Source organism: Larimichthys crocea, chromosome XII (assembly GCF_000972845.2).
Source record: "Larimichthys crocea isolate SSNF chromosome XII, L_crocea_2.0, whole genome shotgun sequence".
NCBI lineage: Eukaryota > Metazoa > Chordata > Actinopteri > Sciaenidae > Larimichthys > Larimichthys crocea.
In genome coordinates, this window is record NC_040022.1 from 9,571,997 (window position 1) to 9,590,225 (window position 18,229).

General features: G+C 40.1%; 1 protein-coding gene across 4 annotated transcripts; it reads left to right on the top strand.

The window, feature by feature from the left end:
- The first annotated feature begins 3 nt into the window (after window positions 1-3).
- On the top strand, window positions 4-17,360 carry trip10a (thyroid hormone receptor interactor 10a). 4 transcript variants are annotated; one of them, XM_027285676.1, is made up of 16 exons: window positions 4-325; window positions 5,351-5,466; window positions 5,997-6,053; window positions 6,489-6,636; window positions 7,372-7,434; window positions 7,860-7,964; window positions 8,088-8,216; window positions 9,329-9,475; window positions 9,583-9,771; window positions 12,262-12,426; window positions 12,692-12,715; window positions 13,370-13,479; window positions 13,712-13,844; window positions 14,512-14,600; window positions 14,691-14,824; window positions 15,777-17,360. In XM_027285676.1, the coding sequence occupies exons 1-16, from the start codon at window positions 302-304 to the stop codon at window positions 15,926-15,928; spliced, it is 1,785 nt and encodes a 594-aa protein (XP_027141477.1). In that variant the 5' UTR covers window positions 4-301; the 3' UTR covers window positions 15,929-17,360. The 4 variants fall into 4 exon arrangements, with proteins under 4 accessions (XP_027141477.1, XP_010728651.1, XP_019133363.1 ...); XM_010730349.3 differs by lacking the exon at window positions 12,692-12,715; XM_019277818.2 differs by lacking the exon at window positions 12,262-12,426.
- Window positions 17,361-18,229: the final 869 nt, after the last annotated feature.

An 18,229-nucleotide genomic window follows, 5' to 3' on the forward strand; every position in this document is an offset into this window, starting at 1 on the left:
CCCTTTAAGATTTAGGATTTGGGAGTGACGCGGATATGAAAGCTAGTTTATCCCTCTTTCCTTCGCTATGAAAAATATTTGGACAAACTAGACTAAGTACTCCCAGCCCTAGTTAATTAGCTAATTATGTTACTAGTTTGCGTTATTTGTTGAAGGGACCAAAACCAGAGTGCGCAGTGGTTACGACTGATTTATCACCTCGGGATTATACTTGGCAGGGCCGTCCTCCGAGCTGCTGGGATAACTTTGGAGAAGTTCTTTGTATTCGGGATAGTCAGACAGCTTGGCCAACAAGCTGAACATGGACTGGGGCACAGAGCTTTGGGTGAGTTCATCATCTGGCTCGCTTTGGTTGTAAATTGCCACTGTCAGGGTGGCAAATGTTGTTTGAGAAAGTTTTTGCACCGCTAAACGTCTCGTTAGTGAGGACTACATGGTCTGGAGAAAGCTCTGTGTTTGCAAAACGGTGCGTTCAGGAGCAAGGGGGGTGGTTCCATTTTCGGACAGTTTTTCTTTATACGTTTAAGTAATTCAAACAAAGAGTTTGCGTTAGCTCAACAGCTCATTGCCAGCATGTTGCTCTCGTGGTGAGTGACGCACAGGTAATCTTTGATGCACGTTTGCACGTCGATGGGATGTTTGGGCTTTTGTTTGGCGCTTTGTTTTTTTTAAGATGTAACCTTATGTAGTAAGATATGTCTGCAAACAGCTGGAAAGTTACTCAAATTCAGTAAATCACACACTGTTAATCATATCTAGAAGTATAAATGCAAAGCAACTTTGTTAGGTTTTTTTAAGATATCATATGAACTAAATGCACTCTTAACACTAACTGTTGATGTCAGGCTGAGACTGGTGTCAGTATACTTTATAATTTATTCCACATGATCAAAGGTGTTTTTAGTGTGCTGAGGTGGGTTGCAACCTGTGGCATGTTTACAGTCTGGCACTCCTTGCTTCCATAGAGATGAAATCAGATGCTGTCATTTGCCTTGACAACAAGCTTCATCACTGAAGAAGTGCCTCGTGTGTCCACCTGAGTGTCATGATTATTTATTCAGCAAACAGTGTGCTGATTTAAAGAGGTTTTGACTTTCCAGTAACATGTGACGTGTGGATTTGAGTGCTTACATAAATAGATCCCTGAGGACATGATTTTTTTATTTTTTTTATTTGACTCAGTTGACCAATATAGTAATTAAAATGAACCGCTTCAGTTGGCACTACAAAAATAAGTGCTGGCAGTTTTTTGAGGTCACGACAAACCAAGGTGCTACAATCTGTTGTCTTTAAACCGCTGCCTGGATGTAATGTCTGCTGTAGTAACGCTATCCAGAATCTAAACAAACCCATATAAAAATCCCCACCATGTGACATGTTACCTTGGCAACTGCCACAGTTTATGTGCAAGGACATTGTACCATAAAGCCGCACATTTGCAAACACACTCACATGCACGCTGTCAGGAAACCTGAATATGTAAAATGGAGCATTGCAAAGATGAGGCTAGGGAGGTTGTGACCTCATTACAGATTCTCCCCCTAGGCCTCTTCCCCTGTCCCTTTTTCCATCCTACATGCTGGTGCAACAGCCTAATTAGTTTTGCCCTACTTTGATTGAGTCAGAAACATCCCTACCCCAGTATTAATCAGAGGCTCTATCGTTGCATAGGAGCCTTTCCTTTTCATCTTTGTTTCACTGATTGTAGAGGAAACTCTCCACACAAGAGCCAGTATTCTATCTTCAGTCAGTGTGAAATACAGGTTATTTCATTCAAGGTTAAAAGTTTCTGTACAGTAGGTTTATTTGGCTACAGCCTCACCTGTCTAGTTAGACAAAGCCCTACAGGCATAATTGGCTTTGTTAATGTTTGGTTGGAGAGTCATCCCTTAGGTCAAGTCAGCTCTATGGCATCTGTCCCCTGATTGTCGTTAATCCAATGGCTATTTTAAGACACAAGTTTGAAGAGTGCAAGATCAGTGTCTAGGCATTAGCTGTGATAGTGAGTGTTACCAGACCAATCCTGAGAACTACAGTGTGGCAGGTCTGGCCGGGCCAGGCCCCTAATTTTCTAGAAGACACAGTGACTCAGGGATGAAACATCCACCCAAGCCTTGTAGGCCTGTGACTTTCAGGGTGACTCCTTTTAAAAGTTATGTAGCATTCACTTGATGCCAGTTTTCTCCTGGGTATTATGGGGAATATTGGAAGGTGAAGTGGTAGAGGGCACATTGAATACTTGCCAGGTTTTGATACAAGCTTTTTTTTTAAGACTTCAATTTTGAAGCATGATGCGGCATGAGTCTTTTATTGCACCCCCTAGCCTAAATCTGAGCCATAAAAATAGATTATGGCTGTCCTTGTTTGGGAGTTCTATAATTACCAGGGTAGATATACAATATTTAGCTTACCCATCAAAAATGGTGAAATGATGATGAGCCAAAGAAGATACTTTAAATGTTCCTAAGGAATGTGTTATAATCTGTAAAAGTGACTCAGAATGTCTAAACTGTATGTGAAGGCATGGAAGGAGGGCCGAAGTAATAATGAAATAACCACAACGTAAACCAGAAACATGACATTTGCTGTTCAGTTAAAAACACAACCATTTAAAAGCTGCCAGGAGCTCAGTTCAGTACAAACCCAGTCTACGGGGACGTATAAAGATAATTTTGACTGTGGCTTTGGTTGGTTATAAATTAAAGTAGTTTGACAGTCACTGACTAGACAATGGTTATGTTCTTGTGAGATTTTAATGGGTTTTAAGACACTTTTAATTAGTTTGGCTTTTGTGAGTTCAAATCGAGAAGTCACTGTTCAGAGATTATTGCACGCAGATTTTCTGATGATGTATGTACATAGAGAAACCTACAACATAAAACTATATAGATAGATTATATATATATATATAGAATAGATATATATAATATATATATATATTATATATATAGATATACACAGACACACCACACACACACACACACACACACACACACACAAACGCTGTCAATAGATATTTGTTTTTGCCATACCGATCTGCAATGTCCATTTGTCATAGTGTTAAAGTGTGAAATAGTATCTTCAGCTGCTCAGAGCAGTTTTATAAAAACATAAACAAACAGTGGCAGATTCTTTAACTGTAAGGTTGATGTGTTTGATAAGTGACATAGACACTAATATGTAGCCTGACAACATCCATGTAAAATCAATTTGCTCTAATAGTTTCATAGTTTGATATCAAATTACAAACACACAAGTCAAAACTTTTCTAGGCAGGTAGGCTGCATTCACTTGCTAATACTCCCTACATCATTCGGAGCCCAGTGAATTGTTAAAATGCGAAACTGTCAACAATGGGTGTTTCTTTTTTTTTGACACCACACCTTCTAACAATATTCCTGACAACATACAGGCTTGGACAACAGGGTACATGTCTAGTGATTTATCATGCTATGGTAGACATGACTAATACTAGAGAAGGTGTCAGGCAATTGACTGACACTCCCAAAAAGATCTGTTTATTGCAGCCACAATCAAACGACTTAACATCCTTGTCAGGTATGCCAGGCATATATAATAAAGACCACCAAATGACAGCTGTGATGCCGCATAAGTGTTTGTTTATCATATCTTCATCGTCTGAATCTGAACGTTTTGTCAACGTTATTAGGCATGCACTGTGCAGCTGTTTTGAGAATGGAAAATGTAAATATTGGAATAGGGCTCTGTATTGGCAGATTGTTAGAGTTGTATCACTTGGAGTGGCAAACAAAATACCAGTTTTGGGATATCCCCAATCTCCAACCTACACAGATGCTACAATTTCTGATCTCACCATCAATCTCAGCAGTAGTTGACCTTTTTTGTGCACACCCCCACACACTGATCACCAGTGCAGAAACCGAACATGCAAGTAATAGACTTATCTATGCAAAATGCTTTTGGTATCGTTGGACTTTCCATTTCTGTGATCATAGACTTTCCATAATATTGTGCATAAACTCCTCTCAGCCATTCAATTGACAATCTATAATTAAGACCTCAAAAATTCCGATGTTTTTTCCAGTTACCCTGTTGTAAGGTTTGACCATGAATCTACAACTCTGGCAGTGAATGTGACATTGCATTTCCACATGGCATAGCTTGAGTTGAGCTGATGGTCAGCCTTGACCAGTACAGATAATGTTGATGTGGTTAGGTTTTACTGGATACAACTCCTGCTTATGTATAAATGATTGATTAAATGAAATCTACACATTGAGAGGTCTACATTCAATCAATCAAGTAGTGCCCTAAATTCTTGACATTCGGTTATTTTAGTCAGTACAGGTCATTTATTTTTCACATCTAAGAAGAAACTCTGCTGTTAACACTGCTTCATGGGAAATTAGAAAATCTGTGGTTGTAAGTTGGCTGTATTGACTATCATTACCTCTGTTCCGTAATTGATGATGCTAAATTAAACCCTTAACACTGCCCATTGGTTAGATTGTTATTGCGTTGATGGATTGCAGGCCTCTAGAACTGTGTTCTGTGATTAGGCCAAACGTTGCCTCATTCATTTGGGGTTTTTGTCTCCTTTGTTTTACCTGAAGGGCAGGAAGGGTACAAAAGAACATGGCCCAACTTGTCAGGAATCCTCTTTCAACATGCCCCCTCCTCAACACGAAAGTCAGCAGCAAAGAAAGCTTGGGGGAGTTGTTTGGAGAGTAGAGTGAGAGAAGATTGGCTTAGGTATAATTTCTCACTCTTAAGAGACTTGTCTGAGCTTGAGATGTTATGAAATGTTCTACCAAATAAGGAACAAAAAATGATGAGAAACACAACACCTCCCTTGCACTGAACAATATCAAAAGGAAAAGTCAGCAGATTTGGTTGTGCTATGCCAGACGTCTAGGAATTTTAAACTAGAAATGAAATGGGTCAAATGGCTACATTAATGAGGACTCTGTAAAAACTGATTTATATATATGACATTGCTCACTATTCCAAAACATTTCAGTCTACACAGTATGGCAGGATATGTATCTGAAGAGCACCTCCTTTTCCTGCCCGTGACCCCTCATACGACCCTGTGTCCTATGAACAACATGGGTGTGCTGTGATTTAAAGCAAGCCGGAAGTTTAGAGACCACTGCCAAGATTTTGTGCACATGTGGAAAGCATTTGTGGAATCCAACATGCAGAAACAAACGTTGGTGTAGTTAGTTTATTACCATCCATTCACAATTAATTTAGATGACCTCGAACCAGTGGAGCATCCCAGTTATTACCCAGAAGTTAACACATGTTCCATTTCCAGCTGAATGTTGGCTTAATATCTTTTCCTTATTTGTCTCTCTTTCCCTAGGACCAATATGACATCATTGAGAAGCATACACAGTCTGGCCTGGAGCTAGTGGAGAAGTATGTGAAGTTTGTGAAGGAGAGGACAGAGATTGAGCAAAACTATGCCAAACAACTGAGGTAGGCCTCACTTTTTTCTCATTGTTCTCCTGTGTTGCAGCTTGTGTCAGTGTGTGTGTTTGCTTGTGTTTGCATGGGTCCATGTTAAAAGGCTGTTTATGAAATGTTTGTGGGGTCTTATGACCACTTTTAGGACAGAATCTAACTTGTTTCTGAAACACTGGCCTCATTCTCCAGCTGCAGTGTGCTCGCTCTCCCTCTTTCTCTCTTCATCCATGGTGTTCCCAGTTGTCTCCTAGTCTGCAGGCCCACATCTGGTGTAGTGCTGAGCTTTGCTGGAGAGGAGAGGAAGTGGGAGCAGACTGGCGCGTGATAGACAGGATGTGGTCAGAGGGAGAGTAAAAGAAGGAAGAACAACTATTTGAATACGTTTATAGTGGACTGATGTTTTTAATTCTATTATATAAAACTGCTTGTGGTTGAGAAATGAGACGTTTTATTTAGTGAGCTTTTTTTAACTGTCCTTCATCTTTTCCCTTTGTTAAGCATTTGTCTGTGTCTGTCGTTTGATGCGGTTTCACTTTTCACAGGAACCTTTCCAAGAAATATAACCTAAAACGAAGCAGTAAAGATGAACCAGAGTGCAGGTGAGCCATTGTGGGTTTTGTGGAATACTTAAAGATGATTGAATTTCTGAAGTTCAGTGTTTACTTTTTCAGTTCAGGTATTACATTGAGCTGCAAAGAAAGTCGCCTAAAATAGTTCTTACCGATTCACACTCTGGTCCTAATATCTTGTTAGGCACAGACTAAGGGAACTTTAAAAAGCTAACCTGTTAATAACATTACATTTCAAACTATTATTTTGTCATTGGTGTCATTAATGCTGTAGTATGGGGCTGCTGTTGGAGACATTTAAATACCCCTAGAAGGAAGCGGGAATAAGGAAGTCCTCTCCTTATCATGTCTTAGTCCACTGCTGTCCTCTCTTTGAGCCTGTGTATACTTCATCATCTTATCAGTGGTCCCATCACTGTGTCCTTCTCTCTCCACCCTTTCCTTTCTCTTCATCTTAAATGGTAGGTTGTCCAGCTACCAGTCTTTTTTGGACATCCTGAATGAGATGAATGACTACGCAGGGCAGAGGGAGCTAATTGCTGAGAACATGATGATGAGCATTTGCATCGACCTCACCAAGTACTTGCAAGAGCTCAAGCAGGAACGAAAGACGGTGAGCTTGATGTGAAGTGGACCAGGGGGTGCATTGTGTCAGGCTGGTTGAAGTCCATCTTTACAGCCACTGGTTTACCAAAAAAGTTGAATTTGGCATGTTTTCACAGGTAAACATTGTGTGTTTAAGACTAGGTATTTTGCTTTGAACACAAACACATTTTCCCACAAACTTGCTTGTCTCTTGTCTTCTAATACACCTTCTTCTGTAGCTTGTCAACTATGTTGTAAAGAGCTTTTACTATCATCAAAAGCAGCACATTCTCACTTTTTAGGACTTGAAACTGTCCTAAAAAGAGAGAATGTTAACTTATATCATCAAGTCATAAATGAAATCTATCGACTAACTAACTTTATTGCATATATACAAGTGTGTGCCTGCATGGGGATGGAGGGAGATTAAAGGAGGAGTGGAAATGTCACTGCTGTGGCAGGAAGGAAACCTTACTTAGTGTCTCCAGGGGGGAGGCATGGTCTGAGAAGTGGTGTGCCATTTCTCCGTGAGGAATGCATTGTCCCACTGGATTGTAGAAGACTGCACCCGTGTACAGGCTCTCACTGCAGACGTGATGTCTCAAACAGACACACTGGCATTTGTTTTCTCGTCTGTTATGTTGTGTGGCTTTTGGAGGTCATTGTTTATTCTGTGTCTGCCCCTACACATGTCTGTCTCTCTCTCTGTCATCTGATCCGCCTCCCCTCCTCTCACTTGGTCTATTTTTATGAATGTTTGCAGTATCTGATGGAGGCCAAGAAGGCCCAGCAGAGTTTGGAAAGCACCTACAAGCAGCTTGACACTGTAAGTCTAATGGAGGCATTTGTCATTATTGAAGTTTCCTTATTACATTTTCTATCATGATATCACGCTGTCATTTTGTCTTTGTGTTGGGTTCATTATCTTCATTCTCTTTAAGCAAATGGCAGCATGTTCAGTGTGGTCGGACAGGTGGCTATATTTGTTTATAGGACAGAGACACAAAATGGACAGAGTAGAAAGCAGTTCCACATTTCAGACTCTAATCATCAATCTATGACCTTTTTAGTTGTGTGTTGATGTTCCCAATGCCCCAAACCTCTTGTCCATCTTCTTAAAAGGACAGTGAAAAATTCTCTGCTCAAAATAGTAGAACCTTCTCATATTTCATTCGGGCAATGGCGTCACTTTGCTGAATGAACTGAACATGGTCTTTTTCTCCCCATCTTTCTGTTCTTTCTGCACACCAGAGTAAAAAGCGATTCGAAAGGGAATGGAGAGAAGCGGAGCGTGCAGCACAATACGCAGAGAAGACGGATCAAGACATCAATGCCACAAAGGCGGATGTTGAAAAGGTATTAAAGGGAACAGAAGTTGAAACTTAAATGGCTATTCACTGTGATATCATTATCAAAATGGATTGGCTGCAAAGGATTGGATGCATTTGGTTAACCCGTTTGCTGTGTGTGTGATTCTAGGCCAAACAGCAGGCTCATATGAGAGCACACATAGCAGAGGAGTGTAAGAACGACTACGCTGCTCAGCTTCAGAAGTACAACAAGGAGCAGAACCAGTTCTATTTTAGTGATATGCCACTCATTTTCAATGTAAGTGAATAACAGTATTCCATCTTGCAACATTTAACACACGGCACAGTAAAAGCTGTTTAAGCTGTTTGTTTAAACTGAACTTTTTGTTTAAAAATGGTTTAAATGATGATAAATGACTTGTATGGTATATAATTCATCTTAGATGAATCATGGAAACTTCATAACAATGTCTTCATTAGTGTATAACCACCTGAAAATAAGAATAATTTTGTTTTCATTACCTTAGAATGAGCCTTTTATATCTACAGACGCTGTAGGTCCTTTTCACAGAGATTGCCATGTTCAGCAGCTCTGTTTCTACAGTGGTCCAGTAGGGACACCAAATGTTGTCATTTCTTCCTCACACTAGGAAGGAGAAGGTGAGGCGAGGGACTTGTAAGCAGCAACTTTGAAGCTGGATCCCACTAAATTCTTCATCGAGATTTTTACACTTGATCTACAATTGATTTCAAGCCAGGGATGAACTCTTCAGTTAAATCAGTTAATTTAGTTTCATCTGATCACTAGGGCTGCAAACTTAATTGAATATTTTGGGTTCCCACAATTAAATGAACATGATTGACAACAATATTAGTGTCTAAAATTGGTGCTCTGCTCATAGAAAACTGCATATGAAATCAAGCCCTTCCTAAACTAACAGCTTGCCACCAGAGGATATTGCTTTGGCTTCACTTTCATGCTGCTGTGCACACACCCTGCAGCCTGTACAATAACTTGGGATGTTGCACTTGCAATATCGTTCATATTTTTCTTGCACTGTGAATAATCACCAGTCTTATTTTGATATGAAGCGTTGTACATTAGCAGGAATGTAGCACAACATGAAAGTGAAAGCAGTGCTCTCTTTATGTAAATGTTAATGTGTAAAAATATTTTGTTCCTACCACATGATCTCAATATTGATAAAAATAATCATGATTATCATTTTAGCATTCATCACATGCTAAAGTTTCGGCTTTGATCAGAGCATTAATATATTTTATAACAATAAATAATTAAACGTCTTGCTTGATATAGAGATACACATTGTACTATGGGGCTATGTATTATTTATTGTCTCAACCATAATAATGTCAGTGTCTGAGCAACTGTTGTTGTGTGTTCACTAGAAAATGCAGGATCTGGATGAGAGGCGAGTGCGGAAGTTGGCGCAAGGCTACATCTTGTTCTCTGACACAGAGAAGCATGTGATGCCTATCATTGGCAAGTGCCTGGAAGGCATTACTAAAGCCGGCACTAATGTTAATGAGAGAAATGTGAGTTGGTCTCAAAAATACTAAACAGCCCACTTGTTCTTGTACATATGTTTGAAAACAGCTATTGATTTCTCTTGTCCATCTAATGCATCATGCATGTAATCTAGGACTCCATGGTTGTAATAGAGCAGAACAAGTCAGGCTTTGAACGTCCTGGAGATGTCGAGTTTGAGGACTACAGTCAAGGCATCAACCGAGCCTCATCTGACAGTAGCCTGGGTACGCCTAAAGGCCCCATGGACCTTGTGGGAAAGAACAGGAGCAAAAACTTTTGGCTGTTCAGCAAAAGGAGTAAGGTAGGACATTTCACACTAGCAGAGCACATTAGTCTAACTTAGTCTAGTGACATGACCTCACACGAAAAAGAGTATTGTGGAAATTTTGCAATGATTACACTAGCAACGCCCTCCATCAACAATCAGCTGCAGCAGACTTCAACATCTGCAGGTGGGCAGTGGGTGACGGAAATGTTAGTGTTTAAGCAGCCAGCAGGCAGAGCCAGGAAATCCTCTCTGCAGAGAGCACTCGTGATGAACCTGTGGTTGTCGCTACACGCACACACACGTGCGCACACACACATATATACATGTATACACACATACTTCTCGTCTCTCGTCTCAGTATAATAATGCATGAACCTCTTTCATTGTATTATATGAACTCTCTCACACACACACACACATGACACTTCTAGAACAGGTCCTTTTTGCATGACTCTGTCCCTGGCTGTGAGTGAATAAACCTTACCACCCCCGCCCACACACCCTCCCTCCCTCCATCCCTCCCTCTGCAGTGTGGTTTCCAATAGGTCAACTGGCAGTCAGCATTCTGCTGTGCTTGTGCTTTCATCAGCACGGGACCCAAACAACATTGAATTTTCCTCTACAGGCATTCACAAACACACTGCTCCCATTATACTGCCCAGAACCTAGCATTATGTCTCTCATCACAATAAGATCTTTGTACGAACAATCGGGATGACAACAGGTTTGCCGGATCAGATATATTGGATCACGTCCAACCACACATGGTTTAACGCTATGTATGTTGACATTTTTGTATTCAGTCTTGAGAATATATCTCATGGATCCCATCTCAAAGGAGCACTCTTGCTGAAGTCCAAAACTGAACTGGTGATATGAGTAGCTGATCACTAACCACCTAACGGTCCACCTCCTCTTGCCCCGACACTAAATGATCCCTCCTCTCTTCCCTGCAGTGTTTGCTTGTTCGGTGCCTCTCTCCTCTCTGCATGTCTTACTGGCTGTGCACTCTTCCTGTTCTGTGTATGTGTGTGGCACACTGCTCTGTGTCATCAGTCATGCTCTCCCAATTAGGACTCTAGCAGTATGAATAGGAGGCTGACTATACTGGCTTGACTGAGCTTTTGGTTTATGTCTGGCCCTTAAACATTCCCATTCTTAACTGCTCTCCTGTACTTAGATTCCCATAACTCTCAAGAAAAGTAGCACCTACCCAGTAGATGTTCACATAATAACAGTACTGTACTTCCAGCTCTCAGTATTTACACAAGGGACCTTCTTATAGGGCTGTTTTAGACATTCACTATTGAAGGCTTGAAGACCTCAGCCTCCTGTGTAATTTAGCTAATAGATCCCACCCCCACCTTCTTACATAGACATACAGCTGACACTGATATTTTACTGCAGTTCACTCCAGACATGTTTTCAAGTTAACCTCTTCCTAAGAGGTCATACAGGGCATTCATCAAGTCTTCAATCATCTGTGTGGTGGTGGCGGCGGCAAATAAATAGGTTATTTTTAACAACTGCACTGACTGATACTGTATCTATGTAGGTCAGACTCTGAGGATAACACAGGTTGAACTATGAACATGTTTTTTTTTGTTTTTTTTTTAATGATTAAGTTGACTCGTTTAGCTTAAGAAAAGTGTTTCTCTTTATAACATGGGTATTCTTTTTATAACTAGACAGACAAACTAGGCAGCTTTACGCAGCTTTGTAAACTTGAGAATTGTGCTATAGAATTATTATTTTTTCATCATAACTAGCCCATTCTGTCCATTTCTTACCCATTTGGTAGTAAAAATCCAGGTGAATGCACTCAACCGTCTATATGTTTATATTCATATTATATTGTAAAATGTGACACTAGTGGCTAGTCAAAGTTGTACCAAAAAGTAGCTACAGTTCAGATACAACTTTAATTTTCATTTGCACTTGAAAAGTAATTTAGGTAATTGGATTGCCCTATTAAATTAGTTGTGTCTTTGCAGTGTCATCATATCTCTTCAATGAGGCAGGAGTAATATATTATGATGGGTAAAACTGTAAAAATAAGAGCCAGGCTGAAGTTTTTAATTAAAGGTTATTTAATCTATTTAAGTACTTCAAATGTGATTTAGCCTAGTTGCTTTGTTCCAGTTCCTCACTGAAGCTCACTCCTACCCATCAAACTGATCTGAGTTTGACAACAGGTGTTGTGGCACTGGTGTGGGAGCTGTGGTAGGTTGCTTGCTGTCTTGTTTTTGTATTTCTTTTTTTTAAGCGTAGGTTGATGTGAGCCCAAGAGTCAGACGTGTGTTTGTGCTTTCATGCTCTCTGGGCTTGTGTGCTGGGTTCGCTCCAGTGTTGTCTTCCTGGCTTTTGTGGTGTGCTTTAAGGTGTTGATGGTGTCTTTTTTCTTTTCCCTTTTTCACCTTGTTGTTTTTGTGTACCCCCTTCTCCCCTCCCCATACTGTACACTACCCTCTTCCTGCATACCTCATGCTCGGGTGCTGGTATTTTGGTCTCGTCCCACCCCAGCTCTCTCCCTCCACACTCCCACCTTTCTCCACACCCCCTGCCCCCTCGCCCGCTAACGGACCCCCTTCCCCCAAGTTTGGCCGGGACCCTCTGTCGTACTGTTTGAAGGAGATCAATAAGACAGTCAAACCCAGAATCTCTTCCTTCCGGACACTCAGGAGATCGGTGAGTCACCAGAGGAGAAGGTTTGCGTGTCAGGAGACCTCATCACTCATCAGGGCTTACACATCATCCTGTGTTCCTGCCTCTGCAAGACTGAATAAGACCATTAACATTTTCAGTACATAGATATTACTGCTCACAATGGCTCTTTTGCCTTTCCTAATATTTGTTGTTTTTTTTGGGTGAAAAGCAAGAACCACTTTTAAGGGATATTATAAATATGATATTATAAGTTGTGTCTATACACATACGTTTCTTTTTCCCTTAGAAGTTTACTCCAGAGAGGATCACGGTAATATGGACAACAAAGCTGGTGTGGGGGAGGGTTTTGTGACACATAAAAATGGCCACCTTTCCAATACAACCGTCTGTATTGTTTTAATAATTTTCCCATCACATAACTCTGCTGCTCTGGCTGCTGCATATTCACTGAACACAGAGTCATGTTATGTGGCAACAGGCTTGTCCTCTTGAAATTGTATTGAAGAGGTGGCCACCTGGTGGCAGGTTATGGGAGGAGCGCTTGGTAGCACAAGAGGAAACTGAGCTACTGATAACCCAAATTTGAAAATGGTCTTAATTGTCTCTGCACTTGCTTGGGTCACCTTTTCCTTCAAAGATTGTATTTGTTGAACTTGAAGTTAAAGACATTTGCCTATATTAAGTAATTAGCGTGTGGTACATTATATTTTTTGGTCCATGGGTGGTTGTTATGGGTTCAGCTCACTGTTGTACATGAGCTGGCTTTACATTAATTTGAAGTGCAACAATGTGCAACTAGGAAACTAATGTTTTGTCAGTTAAACATTGAGCTGAGCTCAGACTGTAGGCATGGTGTTTCTCCTGAGGTTTTATTTTTTTATTTTTTTACCATGGTTACTGTGGTTATGTTACTATGCAGTGCATGAGTTCAGTTTTGACCTTCTCTTCCTGTGAACTCTTTTAGCCTCCAGTTACGGAGGACTTCGCTCATCTTCCACCAGAGCAGCGCAGAAAGAGGTTACAACAGAAACTAGAGGAAATTTGCAAAGAATTGCAAAAGGAAGTAGATCAGAGGTTTGTTTGTTTTTTTGTTGGTATGTGCAGGTGTCTTTCTGTGTATTAATAGCAATCTCTATTAGAAATGTATATGGATATAATATTCATGCAGTGCACACAAGTGTGTATAAGTCTGTGGTGTCTTGAATTGTTTACTCAGACCTGAGCTCTGCAGGAAACCAGTTTCTGAAAGTCACTTTGCCCCTTTCTTCCTCTATTTCTCTCTTCTCCCTCTCTCTCCTCTCTTCAGTGAAGCCCTGGGGAAGATGAAGGATGTTTATGAGAAAAATCCTCAAATGGGGGACCCAGCGAGTCTGGCATCCCAAATCAACCAGACATCCCAAAATATAGAGCGGCTCAGAGGAGAGCTCAACAAGTATGAGGTATTCCTGACCTCTGTTGTTTACGGATATTATGATGTTATCATTTACCATTCTAAGGTGATCCAAGCCTGTAGTTATTACTTCAAACAACCAATAAAGAAGTTTTTCATTCATTTTTCATTATTGGCACATTAACATTTAGTTAATGCCAGCTGACTAATGCAATCTTTGGAGGGTGTTTTGAAACCTACAGAGGTATTTAAAATTGACTGTACGAAAATAACAAGACGCCACGGAAGGGAAACAGGAAATCCTTCAAGACAAAACACAAACAATGCTGAGCAACAGGAGACAACAAAGCATCAGCACAATAATACAGCAGCGACATACACCATATGTCAAAAGGGCCTATTTAATTCAACAGCATGAGCTAATCAACCCCTCAGTTTAGGTCATTTCTGAGTACCAATCCAGCAAATTACATGGTAAAACTTTCATCATGGTTTTTGTAATCACTTCTATGTGTCAAGTGCTTAGGTTTTGTTTGTTGTCCTCTTAACAAACGTGGGCTGGTTTGGGAACCACTACTGATGTGGGACTGTGTGTGTAGGTATGTGTGTGTGATATTGTGCTATACAAATGAACACGACTCGACGCATCTGCCTTACATGCATCATCTCACAATAAACAGTATTTAAGCTATTTTCTCCTTGTCTCTCTCGTGTAGACTTGGCTGGCTGAGGCAGGAGGTCGTGGGGACACATTGCGCTACAAAACTCACACATTTAACAACAACGGAGCTCATGATGTACACAGGTAGCACTAAATTCTAGTAATAGGCGGTGTGTTTTTGGCACCATGATGTGTTATCTGCTCTTTACAGGTAACCTGTGCTTTTCTCTCCAGTCCTGATGGAGCTCACTCAGATGAAAGCACTCCAGATCCCTCTCAGGCCATTTACGCCGAATTTGATGATGACTTTGAGGATGAGGAACTCACAGCTCCTATTGGAACATGCACAGCCATGTACAACTTTCCCGGTATGTCACAAGCACTTTCAACTAACTGCCTTACTCCCTATTCTTGAAGAACACAGTGTGTTGCACAAGGAGTGTTGAGTAGTGGAGAATTGCATATCATTAAACACTACAACAATACACTAGCTGAAGGGGATCTAAACAAACAAACTAGTAGTTCAGCTGCACTTTACTGTAGCCTCTTTGTAGTTTGTCAGGCATTGCAATTGTCAGGCAGCCACTACTACAGTTTACACACTTTCATGTTTTGTGTGGGATAAACTTCCCAAATCTTTGCTTGAGAAAGAAACACCATCGCCCTCTTAAGCAAACGCATGACACCCGACGAGCTCCGACAACAAAACCATTGCCGTACAAAACCATACATTTTGACTTGTGAACTATGCAAGCTGAGAGCAAGTACACTCGATTGCAAAGACATCAAACATCGAATGGGCGCTTGAGTGGCACTTTTGCTGGCAAAGCTATGCTTTCAAATTAGCTTCTACAACACAAATGATGAGACATGACATGAATGAACTCTAGCTAGGACATGAGAAAAACTACCCTTCATCAAATATTTAGTTCTTTTTAAAACTTCAGCTATCCCCCTCGAAATCAGTGGCATTTCTATAATTGTGACTCATGAAGTAGTAGTTACTACTACTAGTTACTTAATGTAAGTGTTATCTAGGTACAGATTCTTCGGGTTCCCTCAGTTGGAGTGTAAATATTAGTGAGCTATGTGGAAATTTGGATATTAGGGTATGATTTCTGGCAGGAGCTAATGTAATAGGAGTGTATTTTTAACATTTTATCAATGCTGGATGCACATATAATTTGCCTTCTGTAGTTTCTGGCAATATCATAATTGTGTTTTTAAAATATCCAGCAGTGTCTTATTGATGTTTTTCAATCAATTAGGCTTGTGTAGTTTTGTATGCATAATTTATCATCTATTTTGTCTCTCTTTCAGGTGCCAGTGAAGGGACCATCTCTATGCAGGAGGGGGAGGTTCTGGCCATGGTAGAGGAGGACAAAGGGGATGGCTGGACCCGTGTCCGTAGGAACAATGGGGATGAAGGCTATATACCAACGTCTTATGTCACAATCTCCCTAAACAAATGATAAGACATGTGAGGAACAAGAGAAGAAGAAATGCTCACTTCACCAAACTGTATGCAGTTCTTCCAATGGGACCAATCAAAAAGAAGCCACAGCACTAAGGGCGGGACCACTGGTGTATCCAGAAGGGGATCCAAATAAGGTGCTTTGATTTCTTGAGAGAGGTTCCCCAAAGGGGCAGAGGAATGGTGCTAACAGTATGTTCCTCATGGCTTACGTTACGTTATTGTAATCCCAGATAGCTAAGCCACCTAAACCACGAGGTTATTTTACTTTTTGATATCATGTCACAATAATTTTTTGGTTTTGGTTAAAAATTGTTGCATGGATCTTGGGCACCATTACGGTACAAGTGTTTGCCTTGTTCCACAGCCTAATAAGGCATTACCTTCTGAATGTGAGAGGAAGAAATAGTGGAGGAAAAAGAGGAGGAGGAAGATGACTGCTGCTGCCATCTTTACACTGAGTGTTAATACCAGTAATACTTAGGAGGAAATTACCTCACCTGTTTAACTTTTTAGGTTAAAAGCTGACCTGCTCTGACCCATGGCAGTCCACTCCACCGTTGAGCCTAAAATGTATAACCTGTTGCAGTCCTCATGTACTAGCACTTGTATGTGTGACACAGTCACTTTGCTCATAGTGTCCCCAGGGGATGAGTGTGGTTTGGGAGAGAATGCTTTACTTTTTGTTTCCAACAGTTTTGAGACAAAAAGTGTAGAGAGCTCTTCGTCATAGAAAATCAAATGCACACAACCGTACAAACACTTCAACGTTCAGACAATCACAGCCATATCACCATTTAAGTTCATTTTCAAACTTTAGCAGTCTAATAGTTACAACCTGAAAATTGTACTAAGAATAATTTATTACAAAATGTGTATGTTCTATAAATAAAATTTTCAAGTTTGACAGAAGTTGTACTTTGTATCATGGATGTTCTCAAGATGTTCTCTTCCCCTTGCACACATAGTGGACAGTGTGTAGCCACAAAAGGGAGTAGGTAAGGCACACATAAAATGTGCTCCATTAAGACTATTGTATTTATGTAATAAATAATATATATTTTAGCTATCACAACACCACTATTGTCTTATTAGCTTTTAACCGTTGAAATAAAGATTGTTACATTGTGAGAGAGAACTAAAAGTCTCTAATTATGTTGCTTATAATGTTTGGATTTACTTCACACTTTGTCAAGTTGAACCATGTCCTATTTTTATATGTTGTCATGGAGCCAGCAAGAAGCAGTAACTGCTCATGTGTCTTTAGTGCCTTTCTGGTTAAAAGGATTAAGGAATTGTGTGTGTGTGTGTATATACCGTTTTTGCATGTAAGACATTTTGTTTTTTTCAAGACTTAATAAATGTAAAACACATTTCAAAGTTAGAAGTGCTTAATGTCATTTCTGGCCAAATAAATATTTTAAATATTTGATTCTGCTCATCCTGTAAAATGTTGTACATTTCTTTTTGATGGATTTTGTGAATTTGAGGTCTATGAATGAATTTACAAGACTTTTAAACCACAATGACCTCCATTTCAAGGACCCTAAACCCCCCCATTATTTCCCCCAAAAATCGTTAAGTGAATGTGTCACTTTTAACTGAAACTGGGAACTTGAATTTGTGGTTTCACCCAGATATAAATGTTGCTCCATATGTTTATAAAATGAGGAAGTGAGTGGATGGAGCATTTGAGGTTTTGTGGGTAAAAAAACGGTTTACTATAATTCTGCTTTTACACTTTTCCTCCATGACCTTGATACAGTTTTAGTTGTAAAAAGTCAGGACACTACAGTTTATATTTTCATTTACACTTTCTGTTTGACAACAAAAGTCTGTTCTCATATATTACTTTGAGGGTTTATCACACCAACTCATATCTCAAGCACTGAATAATAAATTTAAGTTCTCTCCTTAAGGCTGCCATTGTTTCAGGGTAGAAAAGATAAAATTCCTGGAACATAATTCTTTCAAGAAGCTACAATTCAATGTTATGCCTGTGACCATCAACTGATCAAAGTACATGCAGCTCATTCTCAGTAGGTGGCACTGTTGCATCATTTCTTAGGGATAAATCTGCTGTGTACACTTTCTGCATAATTATGTTTTCAATATAGGCCATTCATTTGCATACCTGATTAAATTGCGCTGCCTTCCAAACCATACTGTTTATAACGACTAATTAAATAACCCCAAATTAGCATGCGTCCCACTTTCATATTCACCTTACAACAGCAGACAAGTGAAGAGAAAGACAATAAAAGTGAACTTAGTCAAACACAAGGTGTAGACTGAATTA

Coding starts and splice junctions, on each gene's coding strand:
- trip10a (XM_027285676.1), top strand. CDS start 302: ATGGACTGGGGCACAGAGCTTTGG. Junction 5,467..5,996: donor AACTATGCCAAACAACTGAG/GTAGGCCTCACT, acceptor CACTTTTCACAG/GAACCTTTCCAAGAAATATA. Junction 8,217..9,328: donor ATATGCCACTCATTTTCAAT/GTAAGTGAATAA, acceptor TGTGTTCACTAG/AAAATGCAGGATCTGGATGA.